The sequence below is a fragment of the Notolepis coatsorum genome, assembly GCF_963971535.1.
Source record: "Notolepis coatsorum genome assembly, chromosome: 15".
Classification (NCBI taxonomy): Eukaryota; Metazoa; Chordata; class Actinopteri; order Aulopiformes; family Paralepididae; genus Notolepis; species Notolepis coatsorum.
In genome coordinates, this window is record NC_140179.1 from 7,267,708 (window position 1) to 7,286,579 (window position 18,872).

At 43.6% G+C, this 18,872-nt stretch overlaps 1 protein-coding gene across 1 annotated transcript; it reads right to left on the bottom strand.

Annotated features, from left to right (window-relative positions):
• Positions 1 to 1,146: 1,146 nt before the first annotated feature.
• Positions 1,147 to 18,552, bottom strand: LOC311241656 (uncharacterized protein; the record flags this gene model as incomplete). The annotated part of the gene is made up of 5 exons (XM_084330532.1): positions 1,147 to 1,151; positions 1,235 to 1,979; positions 14,039 to 14,154; positions 14,312 to 14,404; positions 18,543 to 18,552. The coding sequence occupies 5 exons, from the start codon at positions 18,550 to 18,552 to the stop codon at positions 1,147 to 1,149; spliced, it is 969 nt and encodes a 322-aa protein (XP_084186658.1).
• Between the last annotated feature and the right edge of the window lie 320 nt (positions 18,553 to 18,872).

The following is an 18,872-nucleotide window of genomic DNA, read 5'->3' on the forward strand; positions in this document are numbered from 1 at the left end:
TATAATTAATCGTTCAGCCCTAATCCATAGTATAATAAACAAACTTATTGAACTTCAGGAATTGTCTCCTAATCATTCGGATATTAATTTCAATATTAGTATTCCGATTTCTATTCTTAATACCTCAGACCACGGATCTTGATTTACATAGAAACACATCATTACAGTGATATAACTACCTGCATAAACAGTGGTTCAGGAGGGAGAGCAGTCGTCTGGTAATCAGAAGGTTCCTGGTTAGATTCCAACTCGTCCTGGGCAGTGTGTCGAAGTGTCTTTGAGCTAGACACATAACCCCCAACTGCTCTCGATAAGTAGGTTGGCATCTTGCATGGTGTCCTCTGCCGTCTGTAGTGTTGTTTAAGTTCTCTCATCGTCTTGAAGCTCTTCCCACACTGGTCACAGCAGTAAGGTTTCTCTCCTGTGTGTACCATGTGGTGTAGTTTAAGTTCTGCCTTTGTCTTGAAGCTCTTCCCACACTGGGCACAGAGGTAAGGTTTCTCTCCTGTGTGTACCATGTGATGACTTTTAAGATGTGCCTTTGTCTTGAAGCTCTCTCCACACTGGTCACAGCAGTAAGGTTTCTCTCCTGTGTGTACCATGTGATGACTTTTAAGATGTGCCTTTCGCTTGAAGCTCTCTCCACACTGGTCACAGCAGTAAGGTTTCTCTCCTGTGTGTACCATGTGGTGTAGTTTAAGTTCTACCTTTGTCTTGAAGCTCTTCACACACTGGGCACAGAGGTAAGGTTTCTCTCCTGTGTGTACCATGTGATGACTTTTAAGATGTGCCTTTGTCTTAAAGCTCTCTCCACACTGGTCACAGCAGTAAGGTTTCGCTCCTGTGTGTACCATGTGGTGACTTTTAAGATATGCCTTTGTCTTGAAGTTCATATCACACTGGTCACAGCAGTAAGGTTTCTCTCCTGTGTGTACCATGTGATGACTTTTAAGTTCTGCCTTTGTCTTGAAGCTGTTCCAACACTGGTCACAGCAGTAAGGTTTCTCTCCTGTGTGTACCATGTGATGACTTTTAAGTTCTGCCTTTGTCTTGAAGCTCTCCCCACACTGGTCACAGCAGTAAGGTTTCTCTCCTGTGTGTACCATGTGATGACTTTTAAGTTCTCCCTTCCTCTTGAAGCTCTTCTCACACTGGTCACAGCAGTAAGGTTTCTCTCCTGTGTGTACCACATGGTGTTGTTTAAGATCTGCCTTTGTCTTGAAGTTCATATCACACTGGTCACAGCAGTAAGGTTTCTCTCCTGTGTGTACCATGTGATGACTTTTAAGTTCTCCCTTCCTCTTGAAGCTCTTCTCACACTGGTCACAGCAGTAAGGTTTCTCTCCTGTGTGTACCACATGGTGTTGTTTAAGATCTGCCTTCGTCTTGAAGCTACTCCCACACTGGTCACAGCAGTAAGGTTTCTCTCCTGTGTGTACCATGTGACGACTTTTAAGTTCTGCCTTTGTCTTGAAGCTCTCCCCACACTGGTCACAGCAGTAAGGTTTCTCTCCTGTGTGTACCATGTGGTGTTGTTTAAGATCTCCCTTCCTCTTGAAGCTCTTCTCACACTGGTCACAGCAGTAAGGTTTCTCTCCTGTGTGTACCACATGGTGTTGTTTAAGTTCTGCCTTTGTCTTGAAGCTCTCCCCACACTGGTCACAGCAGTAAGGTTTCTCTCCTGTGTGTACCATGTGGTGTTGTTTAAGATCTCCCTTCCTCTTGAAGCTCTTCTCACACTGGTCACAGCAGTAAGGTTTCTCTCCTGTGTGTACCACATGGTGTTGTTTAAGATCTGCCTTTGTCTTGAAGTTCATATCACACTGGTCACAGCAGTAAGGTTTCTCTCCTGTGTGTACCATGTGATGACTTTTAAGTTCTGCCTTTGTCTTGAAGCTCTCCCCACACTGGTCGGAGGAATGGAGTCTCAATTCCTCCATGTCTCCATTGGTTGCCGGGCAGCAGGACAGGGGGTGGATCTGGGGAACAGAGAGACAGAAACATTCAAATGAAGAGATAGCCAGTTTACAAACTGGCAGTCTAAGGCTATGTATAGATGTATACTTTAAGACCTTCTGATTAACCCTGCCTTACAGTGAAATTACAGAGGTGACCGTTCTCCATTCTCCACTGGACACATAGTATGAGGTGACTCTCCACTGGACACATAGCATGAGGTGACTGTTCATTCTCCACTGGACACATAGCATGAGGTGACTGATTCAGATTCAGCTTTATTTTTGCATCTTTGTCATATTTCTTATACAAAAAAGAGCAAGATTCTTGGGCCTTGCCCCATCGACCTACAGCATGGCAATAAAATACACAATAGAACAATACAATACACAAAAACACGGTGAAAACCAGCATAATAATGATGTATGAAAACGTGACAGTGCTGAGAGTGGTTAATATAAAAATTGCAACAGTAGAATAAAATCAACGTAAAGTACTTAAAATATAAATACATATTAAATACACACAATAAAATCTGAATGATTAGATAGTGTTCATGAGTCTGATGGCTTGATGGTAGTATGAGTCCTTGAGCCTGCTGGACCTGGCTCTGAGGCTGTGGCAACGCCTCTCAGAAGGCAGCAGTTGGATCAAGCCGTTGTTGGGATGGCTGGGGTCTTTAATGATCTTCCGGCTGTTATAGATGTCCTGTATGCAGGGGAGCCCACAGTCGCAGATTTTCTGAGCTGTCTTAACAACTCTCTGTATCGCTCTGCGGCTGTGAGCAGTGCAGTTCCCGTACCAAGCTGTGATGCAGCCGGTAAGGACACTCTCTGTGGTGCCCCTGTAGAATGCACGCAGGATACTATGCCCCATGTCAAACTTTCTCAGGTGGAAGAGGCGTTGTTGGGCCTTCTTCACCACCTGATCCGCATGGGTGTCCCATTTCAGGTCCTCGGTGATGTTGACTCCGAAGGAACCTGAACTGGCCCACTCTCTCCACAGCAGCACCTCCAATTGTGATGGGGGCCAACTCTTGTCTTCCTCCCCCTCCTGAAGTCCACCACCCGCTCTTTGGTTTTGGCGATGTTGAGTGAGAGGTTGTTATCCTCGCTCCACTGTGCCAGGTTGTCGACCTCCCTCCTGTAAGCCGACTCGTCCCCATAGGTGATCAAGCCCACCACAGTTGTATCGTCGGCAAACTTGACCACCAGGTTTGAGTGGTGTGAAGATACGCAGTCGTAAGTGTACAGGGAGTACAGGAGGGGGCTCAGGACACAGCCCTGAGGAGCTCCAGTGCTCAGGGTCAGAGGAGCAGAGGTAATGGAGTCTGTCCTCACTACCTGTTGCCACTCAGACAGGAAGTCCATGATGAGGGTGCACAGCTCAGGGGTGAAGCCTAGGTTGGCTGGTTTGATGACCAGTTTGGAGGGGATTATTGTGTTAAATGCCAAACTGTAGTCGACAAACAGAAATCTGGCATACGTATTCTTGTTTTCCAGGTGAGTGAGGGTGCTATGGAGTACTGTGGATATGGCATAATCTGTGGATCTGTTTTCACGAAAAGTAAACTGGTGCTGGTCTAGTGTGGCACAGATTTAGTTTTTTTTATGTGCCTCTCGAAGCACTTGCACTATGGGGTGAACAGTTTCCCCCCCCAAGCCATCAGACTAATCAACAGAGCCCATTGTCAGTACTCTCTGCTCCTCCTATGTTGACTTATATGTTTTTATTTGATTATTGATTGAGAGTCCTATATGTTTGCATTTGATTATTGATTGAGTGTCCTATATGTTTTTATTTGATCATTGATTGAGTGTCCTATATGTTTTTTTTTAATCCACTTTTTCTCCTTATTTTTCTATTTTTCTCCCATCCCAATTTCGCCTCGCCAACGTTGCTAGACCATGCCTCCCACTGGTCGGCTGCAGTGAGGACCAAGCCTTGCATCACGTGTCCCCTCCGGTACACGAGGAGGCAGCTGTCGCATCTTTTCACCTGAACAGCGTGATCTCTCAGTGGCGAGGAGTAACGCGTGGGAGGCTCATGCTGCCCCCGATACTTCCTGATTCTGCTGTACAGGCGCACCAACAGACCTGTAGGAGTCGCTGTCCACAACGTCCAATCCCCACCCACCGGCTTTCCCACCCCTAACACTGCACCACTTAGCCGCCCCCAACTGCCCAAGTGTCCTATATGTTGACTTAGAGCAGTGTTTCTCAAAGTGGCATGACAGGGGGGGCCTTGAGATTTAAAAAAAGTTTTTTTTTTTTTTTTATTATTATTACAGAAAATTATCACTAAAGTGCTATCTGTTGCAACTGCACTGTTCTCCATGAAAATACCATATTTGGATAAGTTTGACCATTTCTCAAAATCTGAAAATCATTATTTAATAAAACACAGAAAAGGATCACCAAGTTACTCTCGATAAAAAAAAACTTTACAGACAACATTGAGACAAAGCTTCCTGACACATCTCCATCCAAACTCTTGGAAGAACTCATTGAAATCTCATCTGATACCACCTGGAGAGCTAGGTTCAGAGTGTGGTGCTGAGTACCAAGTATCTCATGATGCAGCAGTTAAGGTGTTGATACCATTCAGCACCACATATCTGTGTGAAGCTGGCTTTTCATCCATGACGGCTCTGAAAACAAAACAGGCGCTCATCAAGGGGGTCTCGCCAAACGCGCAATGGACGCACTGTAAATTCACAGAGAGGCGCCAGCGTCAAGACAGCTTAGCCCTGAGCTGAATGAGGTTTTGACAGAAGTTATAAACGTGGTAAATTTCATCAAAACCCGAGCCCTGAAAGCGCGCCGGTTCTCTGCACTGTGTGAGGAGATGGGAGCTGACCATTCTGCAGTGCTGTTTCACAGCGAGGTTGTCAATTTGAAAGGTCACGATATTGGTGTTATTTCAATAAATTTAAACATGGCCCATTTCATGACTATTTTGTTGGGGCGAGGGGGGGGGGGCAAGATATTTTGGTCCGCCAAAGGGGGGCCTGACAGAAAAAGTTTGAGAAGCACTGACTTAGAGTGTTTTTATTTGATCATTGATTGATTGTCTTCCGTTTTTCATATCGCTTCTTAATTGTCTTTAGATATTTTAGATTTATTATTTTATATGCAGATACATTTTAGTTTCTATTTTATCCTTTCTTGTTGCACTGCTCTAGGCTGAGAGGAATGACAATAAACTGAATCTTGATTTGTAATTATAATGCTAAAGCCAGACATTACAGGAAAAATCGCAATTTGTCTAAAACACTAATTATGATACTGTAGTTCTATTCTGGCCTCTAACAGCTGGTTCCATACAGTAGATGAATTGTGCATTTTTCAATCAGTACATATTTGTTTTTATTAAAAATTAGGAAGTAGCCCAGTATATATACGCTTAGGCCACAATGTCTGACCACTTTCCTGCCAGAAGCACCATGACCTGCTTATTGTGTCAAGAATCATCCCAACAGTGTCAAACAGACTCTCTAACTCTCTCCACCTGGTCAACCAAGACCAGTGTCAAACAGACTAACTCTCTCCTAGAGCCATATGAAATCAGTTTTATTATTTTCCAAATTCCATTAAATTTTTTCCCAAATTCCGTTTTAATATTTCAGAATTCTGTATTTAGCTTTTTATGCTCATTTTACCATCAGGAATAGTGTCTAATAAGTGGGAATGAATAAATGTCCACAATTGAATAAGATATAACAGTCCATTTAATGTTTTTAGGTGCTGCAAATCAGAAATAGTTACATTTTACACAATATCTTTTAAATAACAATAGATACAGCTAGCTACTACTGACATTATCACAATGACAATGTCAGTAGCCTAGCTATATCTATTATATTGTGATGAAATATAGTAATGCATCATTTGGGCACCTTTAGTTTAGTTTATTTCGTTTATAAAGGACAGTGTGTACTGACAATCATTTGCATTAAACAAATGGATGGGTGCACCAGATTTAGCTAGAAGCTATCATTTCCATCTATAGTCCTATGTACTGTAACGTTACATAGCTATTTAAGTTTATTTAGTTTATAAAGGACAGTGTGTAATGACAATCGTTTTCATTAAACAAATGGATGGGTGCACCAGATTTAGCAAGAAGCTATCATTTCCATCTATAGTCTTATGTACTGTAACGTTAGCTATTTAATCACAATAGTGTCGCACGTGTTTTTGCGGGTCTAGTCCACGGAACGTTGACAGAATTAGCAAAACACCTTATCGCCGGAGGCATAAAAGTCATTAGGATACTGCTCTGATCTGAATTTAGGGCTTATTGCGGAATTTCTTAGCTTCTTGACGACGTTAACGCCAAAGCAGACGCTTGGACACTGTTGTGTTGTGTGTAACACGCAGCGGTCCCCGGTCATGTTTGCTTTGCACCAAACGTTCCACCCAAAAACGGAATTTCAGTCCAGATTAGGCCAAATTCTGCAATATTCCACATTTTGCAGTCGATTCCATTTTTATTGGTCAATTCCGCGATTCCGTCCGCGATTCCGTGAACGCGGATTTCATATGGCTCTACTCTCTCCACCTGATCAACCAAGACCACAGTGTCAAACAGACTAAGGCTCTCCACCTGATCAACCAAGACCAGTGTGAAACAGACTAAGGCTCTCCACCTGATCAACTAAGACCACAGTGTCAAACAGACTAAGGCTCTCCACCTGATCAACTAAGACCACAGTGTGAAACAGACTAAGGGCCCTTTCTCACTCACTCTATTCGTTTCTATTTCGTTCCGTTCTTCCCGTACCGAGATCTGATCCGAACTCTCCCCCCCCCCTCTCCCCCCTCTAGTTTGTGTACACACTTCATTCTGGGTGCGCTCTGGGTTTTGTTTACGGTTTGCGTTTTGAGCTTGTAAGCTTGCCGTAGTCGATGATGTCACGCTCGAAATGTAAACACAGGAAGTGTTCACACGGAGACTGGAGAATGGATGTTGATATAAAGATACAAATAACTAATAAATATGAAGTTATATTTGAACCTCTGTTGTCAAGCCTTGTCAATATAACCCACCCCCATTTTCTCACGAATGGAACTCTGTTGTAGAGTCCGCTTTTGATCGTTTTGCAGCGTTAACAATAACGCTAAGCTAACGGCTAACGCTAACGTTACTGCAACATACTAGTAACTCGCATCGATTATATTGAATGTCATTGATCTACTGGTCGACCAAAAATGTAAACGGGAATGTCTTAACACGACTGCGGACTCTGGATGTTGATATAAAATGAACAAATTGCCAATAAATATTAAGTTATATTTTATCACGAATGGATGGTGTTGTAGAGTCCGCTTTTGAGCGATCTACTGGTCGACCACGGCCGACTTGTTGGGCACCACTGGTCTAATAGAAATAAATGCATTCGAACAATGTTATAGACATAGCCATGGCAAACAAAATTTATGACGTTATGTCAGCACCAGGCGCCACGCCCGTGAAAAGGTACAAGCTCGCAAAGCCACACCCCCCGTTCTCCCGGGACCGACCCCGAGACCACCTCTGCCAGCTGGTCCCGTTCAGCGGGGGGTGAAACGATTCAGCGCCGTTTCGCACCCCAAAAGTGGTGAGTGAGAACACTGCCCCCCGTGCTCCGGGACGGTGATTCGGTACAAAAGGCTGAGTGTGAAAGCCCCCTAAGGCTCTCCACCTGATCAACTAAGACCACAGTGTCAAACAGACTCTCTAACTCTCTCCACCTGATCAACTAAGACTACAGTGTCAAACAGACTCTCTAACTCTCTCCACCTGATCAACTAAGACCACAGTGTCAAACAGACTCTCTAACTCTCTCCACCTGATCAACTAAGACCAGTGTCAAACAGACTAACTCTCTCCACCTGATCAACTAAGACCACAGTGTCAAACAGACTAAGGCTCTCCACCTGATCAACCAAGACCAGTGTCAAACAGACTAATGCTCTCCACATCAAGACCAAGATGGCGGTGCGAGCAGGCGCAGCGGCTACCCTCTGTCCCGATAATGCAGCGTTTACATGTTTTAATTGTTATTACTCATCGTGTGTGAGTGTTGGTCGCGCTTATCCACCTCAAGGCAAACATACAGCCATGAGAGCCTGATCGACATCGGCAGTACGGTATTTAGTGAATTAAATCCGGTGCACGTTGAGGAGCTACGGGCCATTGGACTACTCCGGCAGCCCACCACTCCAACACCCACCACCACTGAGTCGTGCCCGCTGAGGACGCAACGCAGGTGGTGCAAGAGGAAGCGGAAGCAGGGGCAAGCGTGGAGGTATACGAGCTAGGCTAGCGGCTAACCCAAACATACCATCTATCCTACTCGCTAACGTACGCTCCCTGGACAATAAACGGGACCACATACAACGACACAGCAGGCGGCGAGAGAGTGTTGTTTTTCACCTTTAGGAAACTGTTGAAAGAGTCAAACATGAGCTAACATGCTACCGGGCGGACATGTTCCTCACGGAAGAAGGCAAGACCTGCGGCGGCGGGGTCTGTGTTTACATCAGAGATGCTTGGTGTCAAGACACTGGTGGTACGTAAACACTGCTCAGCCCTGGTTGAGTTAATGTTCCTAAAGTGTCGGCCATTCTACCTACCGAGGGAGTTTACATTCCCCCCTGCTCTAACAACAACGACAGAGACAGGGCACTATAGGAACTGAACAACGCCATCTGTGAGCAACAGACAGCCCATCCAGATGGATTTCTCATCGTGGCTGGCGATTTCAACCAAACCTTAAGTCTGTATGCTCACAACTTCAACATGTTGATTTTCCTACACAGGTAAAAAACACACTGGACCTTGTGTACAACCCTGAGAGGAGCATACAAGGCTACACCCCTCCCCCACCTGGGTGCTTCTGATCACACTACTGTCATGCTAATGCCAGCATACAGGCCAAGGGCTAAAGTCACCAGACCAGTTCAGAAGCAAGTGCAGGTGTGGCCAGAGGATGCCTCCTCAACACTTCAAGACTGCTTTGACACCACAGCCTGGGATAATGTTTAAGCAGGCAGCCACCTATAACCATCACACCAACATCCGTGAATATACAGAGACAGTCACTGACTACATCAGTAAATGCATCGATCAGAAACCATGGCTGACAGGGGAAGTCCATGGTTTACTGAGGGCCCGCAACGCCGCCTGCCCTGGCCTGAGAACAGCCAGGGCCGACTTGGACATTGGCATCAAAAATGCAAAAAGGCAGTACACAAATAGGCGCGTTCACTCCGGGATTAATTGGTTCGGGAAATTGTTGTTTTTTCCTTGCGAACCGTGACATCATCAGTGGGCGTGTCATATTCTAGGCTGTCAGGACAAGCAAAAACTTTTTTTCGAGGTTCGGCATTGCACTCAATCGATCCATTCAACAGGAAGCGATTTGTGACTGATCTCAAAATGAGATTAGATTCCAATGTATTGTTATTATACAGCACAAGTACAATACACCATCCAACCAGAGTGGATAAAGAAATGCTCCAGAAATAAATATGCGTGAAGAAATGTAGTGAGCCAAAGTGCGCAAGCACACACACACGTACTGTATATGTTCAAAATGAATCGGTCCAGCAAAGTAGGCTTCTATTATTCTAATGACTTGTTTTATTGCGTATCATAGTAGTAAGTCCTACTGTAGAACATGACATATTAGCATGACATCTGATTTATTAATGCCAATACTAACCGACTGCGCAATCGGCTCTTGACAAGTGTAAACTATGGATTAGTCAGTTGCAGTCAACGTCGGACCCTTTAGCTCAACTGGTTAGTGTGGCTGCCTGTGGATCCTATGGTCCCAGGTTCAAATCTCTTGGTTTCAAAACTTCCTTTCTTATTTCATTCATTTATTTTTTTCTGGAGCATTTCTTTATCCACTTTGGTTGGATGGTGTATTGTACTTGTGCTGTATAATGACAATACATTTGAATCGGATCTCATCTTGAGATTGCTACCTGTTGAGTACATGGTGCAGATGCAATGCCGAACCTTTGAAGCTGTTTTGATGACAGAGGATGGTGGAGCGTTGGGTTCTGCTTAAATAGGTGTACACACGGGCTGGTTCGCCAGAGAGCACCAAGGTTCAGAGGCTCCAGAACAGAGCCGGAGTCTTGCCGGAGTGAAAACGCCCAAAGAGGACAGAGCACCGTTTCAGTGACAGCAGAGACACCAGGAGCCTGTGGCGGGGGATTCAGACCATCACAGACTACAAACCCTGACCACAGACCTGTGACAGTGACACCACTCTGCTGAACAACCTGAAGCACCTCTACTTCCTCCGCAAACTGAGAAGAGCTGGAGCCTCAGTTCCCATCTTGTGCTCCTTCTACTGGGGCACCATCGAGAGCCTCCTGACCAGCTGCATAACCGCGTGGTACGAGGGTTGCACGGCATCCTGCCACAAGACCCTGCAACGGTCAGAACAGCTGAGAGGATCGTTGGTGCCCCCCTCCCCTCCCTCCAGGACATCTACAACACACGCCTGGCCTGCAAAGCACTCATCACCACCCTGCCCTCCGGGAGAATGAGGAGCCTCTGAGCTAGGACGAGCAGACTGAAAGGCAGCTTCATCCATCAGGCTGTCGGGAAGCTGAACTCTCTCCCAGCTCTCCCCCTCTCTTACTCTGCCCCCACAGACTCTGGACTAGGAACCCACAACCCACTGACACACACACACACACACACCATCCCACAGACACACACTGCCACTTTACTAACTCACTGCCACTTTATTTTATTTGACTATGTACTACCGCTGGTAGGAAGATTTGCACTAAGTTCTCTTTTACCTCTTTTATTTAAGTCACTCATTCATTTATTTTTAGCTACTGTTTATATTGTACATAGTCCTGTATATTGTGTGTTGTATATTGTGTCCTATATTACTTTGTTTATATTGTAGAGATATTTTTATATACACTGTGGGAAGGGGGGAACGTAATTACATTTTCTGTATGTCTTGCACATTATGGGAAATGACAATAAAGTTGACTTTGACTGATGATCAACCAAGACCACAGTGTCAAACAGACTGGGGGCGGGATCCACAAAGAATGGATTGCACGGTGCTAATTGCACCCTTACTTACAATTCATTATGAATTGAAAATGGGGGACTCTAATGCAGTGGTTCTTAAACTGTGGTACGCGTACCACTAGTTGTACTTGGTGGTACTGCTGGTGGTACTTGAAAACATTTACAAAAAAGCACAATTTTTTTTCTTCTTTTTTTTACTATTTTTTTTTTAATTATTTTTTAAACATAACATCAAATTAGACACAGGCATTAACAGTAAACATCCAGTAAACATATTTTTTTTCAGTCAGGCCACTGAACTTAGAAGCAGGCCAGGCCAGTGTCTCTGGTTGCGGTGGCGCGATAGTTAGATAACCTAAGTGGGGAACAACCAGGAGATCACTGTGACAGAGAGTAATGCAGTCTAAACAGTCATACATCTTTAATTCAACTTCAGCCCTGATCATAACCATTTATTTTTAGATTTTTTGTAATGTCAGATAAAAAATCTGACATTACAAAAAATTCATCACAATCTGTGTTGCTGCTAATCATTGACACATGCCTAGCCTGTAACAATCCCCCCCAGAAAAATTTACTTTGCATTTGATATATTGAAAATATTTTACTTTTTGTGTGTTTTTTTTTACAATAATTTGTGATGCCATCACACAAACTGGCATTTAAAGGGTAAACATTAAAAAATGTATTAAATATGTGTTTTCTTTTCTTTTTACAATAATTTGTGATGCCCATCACAAACACTGACATTTAAAGGGTAAAAATTCAAAAATTCCTGCACCAGAATGCAGGAAATTAAGTTTTTGTAACCAAATAATTGTGTGTGTGTGTGTGTGTGTGTGTGTGTGTGTGTGTGTGTGTGTGTGTGTGTGTGTGTGTGTGTGTGTGAGTGAATGATGGACAATCGCTTACTGTGTGTGAGAGAGAGAGAGAGACAGAGACAGAGAGATAGAGAGAATTAAGTACATTTGCTGAAATACAGTTCTTAATTTTCTCACTTGCTATGTGAGAATGTTAGTTATTATGTTCTCAATGCCCCTTGTATTGTATGAGTTGTGTGGAAGCGTTTGCTAGTTCTAGTGCTATCCCTTTGTACATTGTGGCTGTGTCTGACAAAAGTTAACAATACATAATGGTATTAGGAATACATTTGCCTCCTGCGTGAACTGCGCATAGATGAATAGATTGTATTTTAACGCCGGTCATATGGTGGTACTTGGAGAGCCAGCTACGTTCTCAGGTGGTACTTGGTGTAAAGTTTGAGAACCACTGCTCTAATGTAAACAATACGAAAGTCTCTCTGGTCTGCATCCCCTTAACAATTGTGTGTAATGAGCCATACTGTATTGTACCCATTCTGCAATCTGTTAATAACATTTTCAATCAAACCTATCGATATTTTTTATTAGTATATTTTTTAAATATATACTTTTTTTATTATTATTTAAACAACACATTTATGTTAATCTTGCAGCAATTCTTTGTCATTGCCGCCATCTTTAGTGTTACAGATTTCCCCATTCAAAACGACCACAGTGATCCTTCTCATTTTATAGTCGGAGGTCTCTGGATGTGATGGAGGAGTGCACTGCATATTGAATGCACAGTGCAGAGTTGCAATTCAACTGAATTTACATGAAATGGGGATGTTTTAACTAAAACATGCCACAAGACCTAGTATAGTATAAAGTATATCTTTTTTTTTACACACGCAAAGAAAATCGATAAGTGATGCCACTTATCGATTTCACGCAGTTATCGATAAATCAATAAGTGGTCTCAGCCTTATGTCAAACAGACTGAAATTCTCCACCTGGTCAACCAAGACCACAAAGTTTCTCTCAAAACTCACCTGCACACTGATAAATCAGCCCAAAGACATTGTCTGGACTAATGAAATGCATGAAACATCCACACGCTCCACACGCTCCACACTCATTGTCGGAAGATCACCGTTTCAGGCCCCAGTCAAGGCCGTTGTGGGAAAGTGGTGTTGCACTCTGTCCTCTGGACCTGGTGGTGTTGTTGTTTAGCAGGGAGCACCCTGTCCTCTGGACCTGGTGGTGTTGTTGTCCAGCACTCGGTCCTCTGGACCTGGTGGTGTTGTTGTCCAGCAGGGAGCACTCTGTCCTCTGGACCTGGTGGTGTTGTTGTCCAGCATGGAGCACTCGGTCCTCTGGACCTGGTGGTGTTGTTGTCCAGCAGGGAGCACTCTGTCCTCTGGACCTGGTGGTGTTGTTGTCCAGCAGGGAGCACTCTGTCCTCTGGACCTGGTGTTGTTGTCCAGCAGGGAGCACTCTGTCCTCTGGACCTGGTGGTGTTGTTGTCCAGCAGGGAGCTCTGTCCTCTGGACCTGGTGGTGTTGTTGTCCAGCAGGGAGCACTCTGTATGTATCTTAGCTAACCGACTAATCGTTCCAAGAATCAGCAATAATCCAACATCAATCTCTGAGCAGGGTTTCACTCACACTAGTCTGAGCAGGGTTTTGGTCTGAGATGTTAGAAAAGGTACACAACAGGGGTACATTGTACATCCCACTATCAAAGTATCTACTTTAATCTGCTGTGCGAACTAAGTGTGGTTGGTTAGAGTATCTCTCTCTCCACGCCTCTCTCTCGCTAAGAGACAATAGGCTACAGTAGACACCAAGTCAAGCCCAACCCAGCCAAGAACAAGACTAGGCAAGCCTGGTTAAGCAAGACCCAGCCAAGAATGAGACTAGGCAAGCCTAGTTAAGCAAGACCCAGCCAAGAATAAGACTAGGCAAGCCTAGTTAAGCAAGACCCAGCAAAGAACGAGACTAGGCAAGCCTAGTTAAGCAAGACCCAGCCAAGAATGAGACTAGGCAAGCCTAGTTAAGCAAGACCCAGCCAAGAACGAGACTAGGCAAGCCTAGTTAAGCAATTATTTCTTTTTTTAATACACTATATCTATATTTTTTATCATGTAAAGGTTCTTATATAAAATGTGCAAATGCATTATGCAAAAGAAACTCACTGTAATATTTTCCTCCCCATCTTACCGTTGACAATCTCTTGAGGCGGATTTCCAAGAGTCTTGTCTGTAGTTTAGCTCCACTTTTCTCTCCAAGCTCCTCGTAACCTTGGATTACAAACCAGTCTGTGTCCTTTTCTGAAACTGAGAGAACCGTCATAGCCACACTTTTGAAACTAAATATTGAAGAAATTCAAATTCGAAATAATGTATTCCCATCCCACGTCATTCTCACCGTCCTCTTTTTCACTTTCTGCCTCATCTTCCTCTTCTTTACCAATTTCATCTTCTCAGTTTTCACCCCCTCCCTTCTCTTCCTCTGCTGCAAGTCCACTATGTGAGCTCCAGTCTTCATCGCTCTCATCGTCTTCTTCCTCATCCTCCTCCGACGACTCTGGACAGTAAAAAGATATACAGCCAACATCTGCATCAAGCAAGAACACTGCAACAAGCCAGCAAAGTACTATATCTATGTTGGGGAAAATACTAGGGCTATCACTAAGGATTATTTTGTTATCGATTAATCAGTTGATTATTTTATCAATTAGTCGATTCATCTAAACCGGCCATAAATACTATATCTATGTTGGGGAAAATACTGATGTCTCTGTTCTCTCAGTTAGTTTACTATGTGTACAGATGTAATGAAGATGTCTCTGTTCTCTCAGTTAGTTTACTATGTGTACAGATGTAGTGTAGATGTCTCTGTTCTCTCAGTTAGTTTACTATGTGTACAGATGTAATGAAGATGCCTCTGTTCTCTCCGTTAGTTTACTATGTGTACAGATGTAGTGAAGATGTCTTTGTTCTCTCAGTTAGTTTACTATGTGTACAGATGTAGTGAAGATGTCTCTGTTCTCTGTTAGTTTACTGTGGGGCAAATTCACAAAGGGATTGCGTGGCTTTTTCTGATGCTATGCCTGTGCAAATAGCTCCGAAACACAGTTTGTTATTCACAAAGCAAGCGCAAAGGGTGAAATGCGGTGCTAACTGCGTTGCCATCAGCATTGCGTCGGTGCTATCTGTGGGTATTTAAATGAGGTAATATGGGCGGAACATGTGCCCCTTTCTATGCAAATTAGCCTCATCGCAAAAACACAAATATCTGTGCTAATTGCCACGCAACGCTATTTACGCCTTCAGAGATTTGGTGGTAACTAAGCACATTTATAAAGGGGTGTCATTGCCAGCGTCTCAGGTGATCATGGCAGCAGTAATTGTTGCCAGGAAAAGGCAATATTGAATGCACAGTGCAGAGTTGCAATTCAACTGAATTTACATGAAATGGGGATGTTTTAACTAAAACATGCCACAAGACCTAGTATAGTATAAAGTATATATATATTTTTTTTACACATGCAAAGAAAATCGATAAGTGATGCCACTTATCGATTTCACGCAGTTATCGATAAATCAATAAGTGGTCTCAGCCTTATGTCAAACAGACAAATTCTCCACCTGGTCAACCAAGACCACAAAGTTTCTCTCAAAACTCACCTGCACACTGATAAATCAGCCCAAAGACATTGTCTGGACTAATGAAATGCATGAAACATCCACACGCTCCACACGCTCCACACTCGGAAGATCACCATTTCAGGCCCCGGTCAAGGCCGTTGTCGCTTTGGATAAAAGCGTCAGCTAAATGACTAAATGTAAATGTAAATGTTGTGGGAAAGTGGTGTTGCACTCTGTCCTCTGGACCTGGTGGTGTTGTTGTTTAGCAGGGAGCACTCTGTCATCTGGACCTGGTGGTGTTGTTGTCCAGCAGGGAGCACTCTGTTCTCTGGACCTGGTGGTGTTGTTGTCCAGCACTCTGTCCTCTGGACCTGGTGGTGTTGTTGTTTAGCAGGGAGCACTCTGTCCTCTGGACCTGGTGGTGTTGTTGTCCAGCAGGGAGCACTCTGTCCTCTGGACCTGGTGGTGTTGTTGTCCAGCAGCAGGGAGCACTCTGTCCTCTGGACCTGGTGGTGTTGTTGTCCAGCAGGGAGCACCCTGTTCTCTGGACCTGGTGGTGTTGTTGTTGTCCAGCAGGGGGCACTCAGTCCTCTAGATAGTAACAATGCCCCCGTTATGGTGATAGGGACACCGTACAGATTAGAGTGTCATTCTTCGGATAAGACGTTAAACCGAGGTCCAGACTGAATTTGGTCATAAAGACGGTTCCCCCCGACGTTCCTGGCCAAATTCCCAATAAGGTCTCTGACATCAAGACCACCTTATCATCCCTTCCCCTTAACTGGCTGGTATCAATCCCCGATTCCAGGGTCTTTCAGCCACTGTGTAGTGTGATCTGTACCCCTCTGATTTTCTAATTCTCTCCGACACACACACCACTCCAGAACCCTGACTTGTATTGTCAAGTAGGAGTGTTTACACTCACTAGAACAGATAGTATGGCTAGATGATGCCTCAACCAGAATCTAAATTTTTTATTGATTTGTTTGATTTATTTGGATGTAACCTAGCTAACTGACTAATCGTCCAAGAATCAGGAATAATCCAACACCAAGGTCTCCGAGCAGGGTTTCACTCAAACTAGTCTGAGCAGGGTTTTGGTTTGAGATTTGTTAGAAAGGGTACACAACATGGGTACATTGTACATCCCACTATCAAAGTATCTACTTTAATCTGCTGTGAATGAATGAATGAATGAAAACTTTATTTAACAGATTGCAGAATGGGTACAATACAGTACGGCTCAATACATACAATTGTTAAGGGGATGCAGACCTGAGAAAGACGTTTGTCTTGTTTCCATCAGGGTCCCCCATTTTCAATTCATATAGACATTTATGACATACACAACATACATGACATTTATGGCATAGGGACATATAGGTATTTAGTACTGATACATTTGTGACATAGGCGGTATTCAAATATACAGTACTGTTACCCCTAGATCCTGACAGAGTATATACATATGATGGGGAGGGGACTGTACATTAGGAGGGGGTGGGTGGGTGGGAGGGAAATATACATACGGCGGGGAGGGAATATATACATGCGGTGGGGAGGAGACTGTCTATTAGGAGGTGGTGGGGGTTTTGGGCATTTACGGTGGCCAGTTTCGAATTGCAGCCTCCCGTAGGTGCTCTTTAAGGGCGGTTTTGAATGTGGGCAGGGATTCACATTCCTTTACAGCTTTGGGTAGGGCGTTCCACATTGTTGTGGCATAATTGCGAAACGTGTTTAGTCCCTTGTTTGAGCCGAATCTGGGTTTAACATGATTTGTTGAGCTTCCTCTGGTGTAGTGGTTGTGGTATTCACTGACCTTTGGGAAGTATTTTGACATGTACATGGGCACCCCGGTCGTATAGTGTATCTTGTAGACCAGGCCCATTGCTAGTTGCTGTACTCTGTCGTCTACTCTAAGCCATCCTAGGTTGGCAAAGTGGGCAGTGGTGAGGTGGGTTCTGGGGTTCAGGTCAAGTAGTAGTCTGACCAGTTTGTTTTGTGATGTTTGTAATTTTGTTTTAAGCGCCATTGAGGTGCTTTGGTACCATGAGGTACCAAACTAAACTGAGTGTGTTTGGTAAGGGTCTCTCTCTATAACAGCAGTCTATAGGAATGATGCAAGACAAGGATGACACAAATGTTTGTGCTGTAATATTCATTGCAAATGCAGGGCTTAACATTAAGGCTTGTCCTATTGTCCGGGACAAGTAAAAAAAATGGTCGGACAAGCATAATACAATTTAAGTATATTTATATATATATTCCCCAAACGAATAGTAACGTTATTCCATCTGATGAGAAAGTGCCTGTCTCACAGTGTCACACTGGAAACTCTCAATCTCTGTACGTCAATATTACTTATACTCATATACAGTATACTAGTTATTGGCAATTAATGTGTTAAAAGAAATGATTTCAAATAAAAATACAATTATTTATTTGAATGGTGTTATTTACGGCAACAACAACTATACCGTAATAACAACTATAGGCATAGACCAGGGTTTAACCCCTAGTCGTCAAGTCCCACACTTTGCTTAGAAATGATCGTATGCACGGGTTACGCACATATCTGTGCGTACGCAACGTTGATAAATGAGGGCCCTGGATCGTAGCAGTGGAGCAATGCTATATCGTCGCCCCAAAGCACACCACTCCTTTGGGTGCTGGGTTAGGTAATAATCACAATAAAGAGAATAGAACCCGCAGACTCATATGCTCCAGAATAAACTTCACTTATAACGTTTCGTCAGGTCCATGAGGAAAATATTTTCACTGGCACAGTGCCTAACTTCGGTCTAAAGATTCAGCACCATGGACAGGTCTGCTCAAAATAATTTATTTGGGGATGACATGACAAACAAATGCAATGACGAAAGATATTTACAAAAACAAAGGATGCAATGTGTCATGAAAATACAAATGACGAAATAAACAAAATACAATACGAAATACAAATGGTGAAAAATACTGTTATGTCTAAGAGCTTCCCTCTCCCTCATTTCGGGTTTCTTTTTTAAACTGCTCAGCGAGCCAACTGCGCTGACATATATCAGGAGCAAATTGCACACCTATGGGCATGTTTGCGCTAGTATATCATCCACGCAATAACTTTAGTGAATAGCTCGCAAATAGCGGGCACTAATCACACACAGTTAAGGGTGCTATTAGCGTGCGCAATCCATTCTTTGTGAATTCGCCCATATGTGACTTCCTTCCCAAGCCATCTTAAGAAATCTTATGTATAAATGTATTTGCCGGGTAAATTACTCTGTAAATGAGATCTTCTTGGTTTTGTCCTTCAATCCCAGCAGTGGAAACACTGAGACATGTTGTCTTTATGCAAGACATTAATCTGTATTTTCTTTTCTTATCTTTTAAACTATGTTTTTATGGTGCTT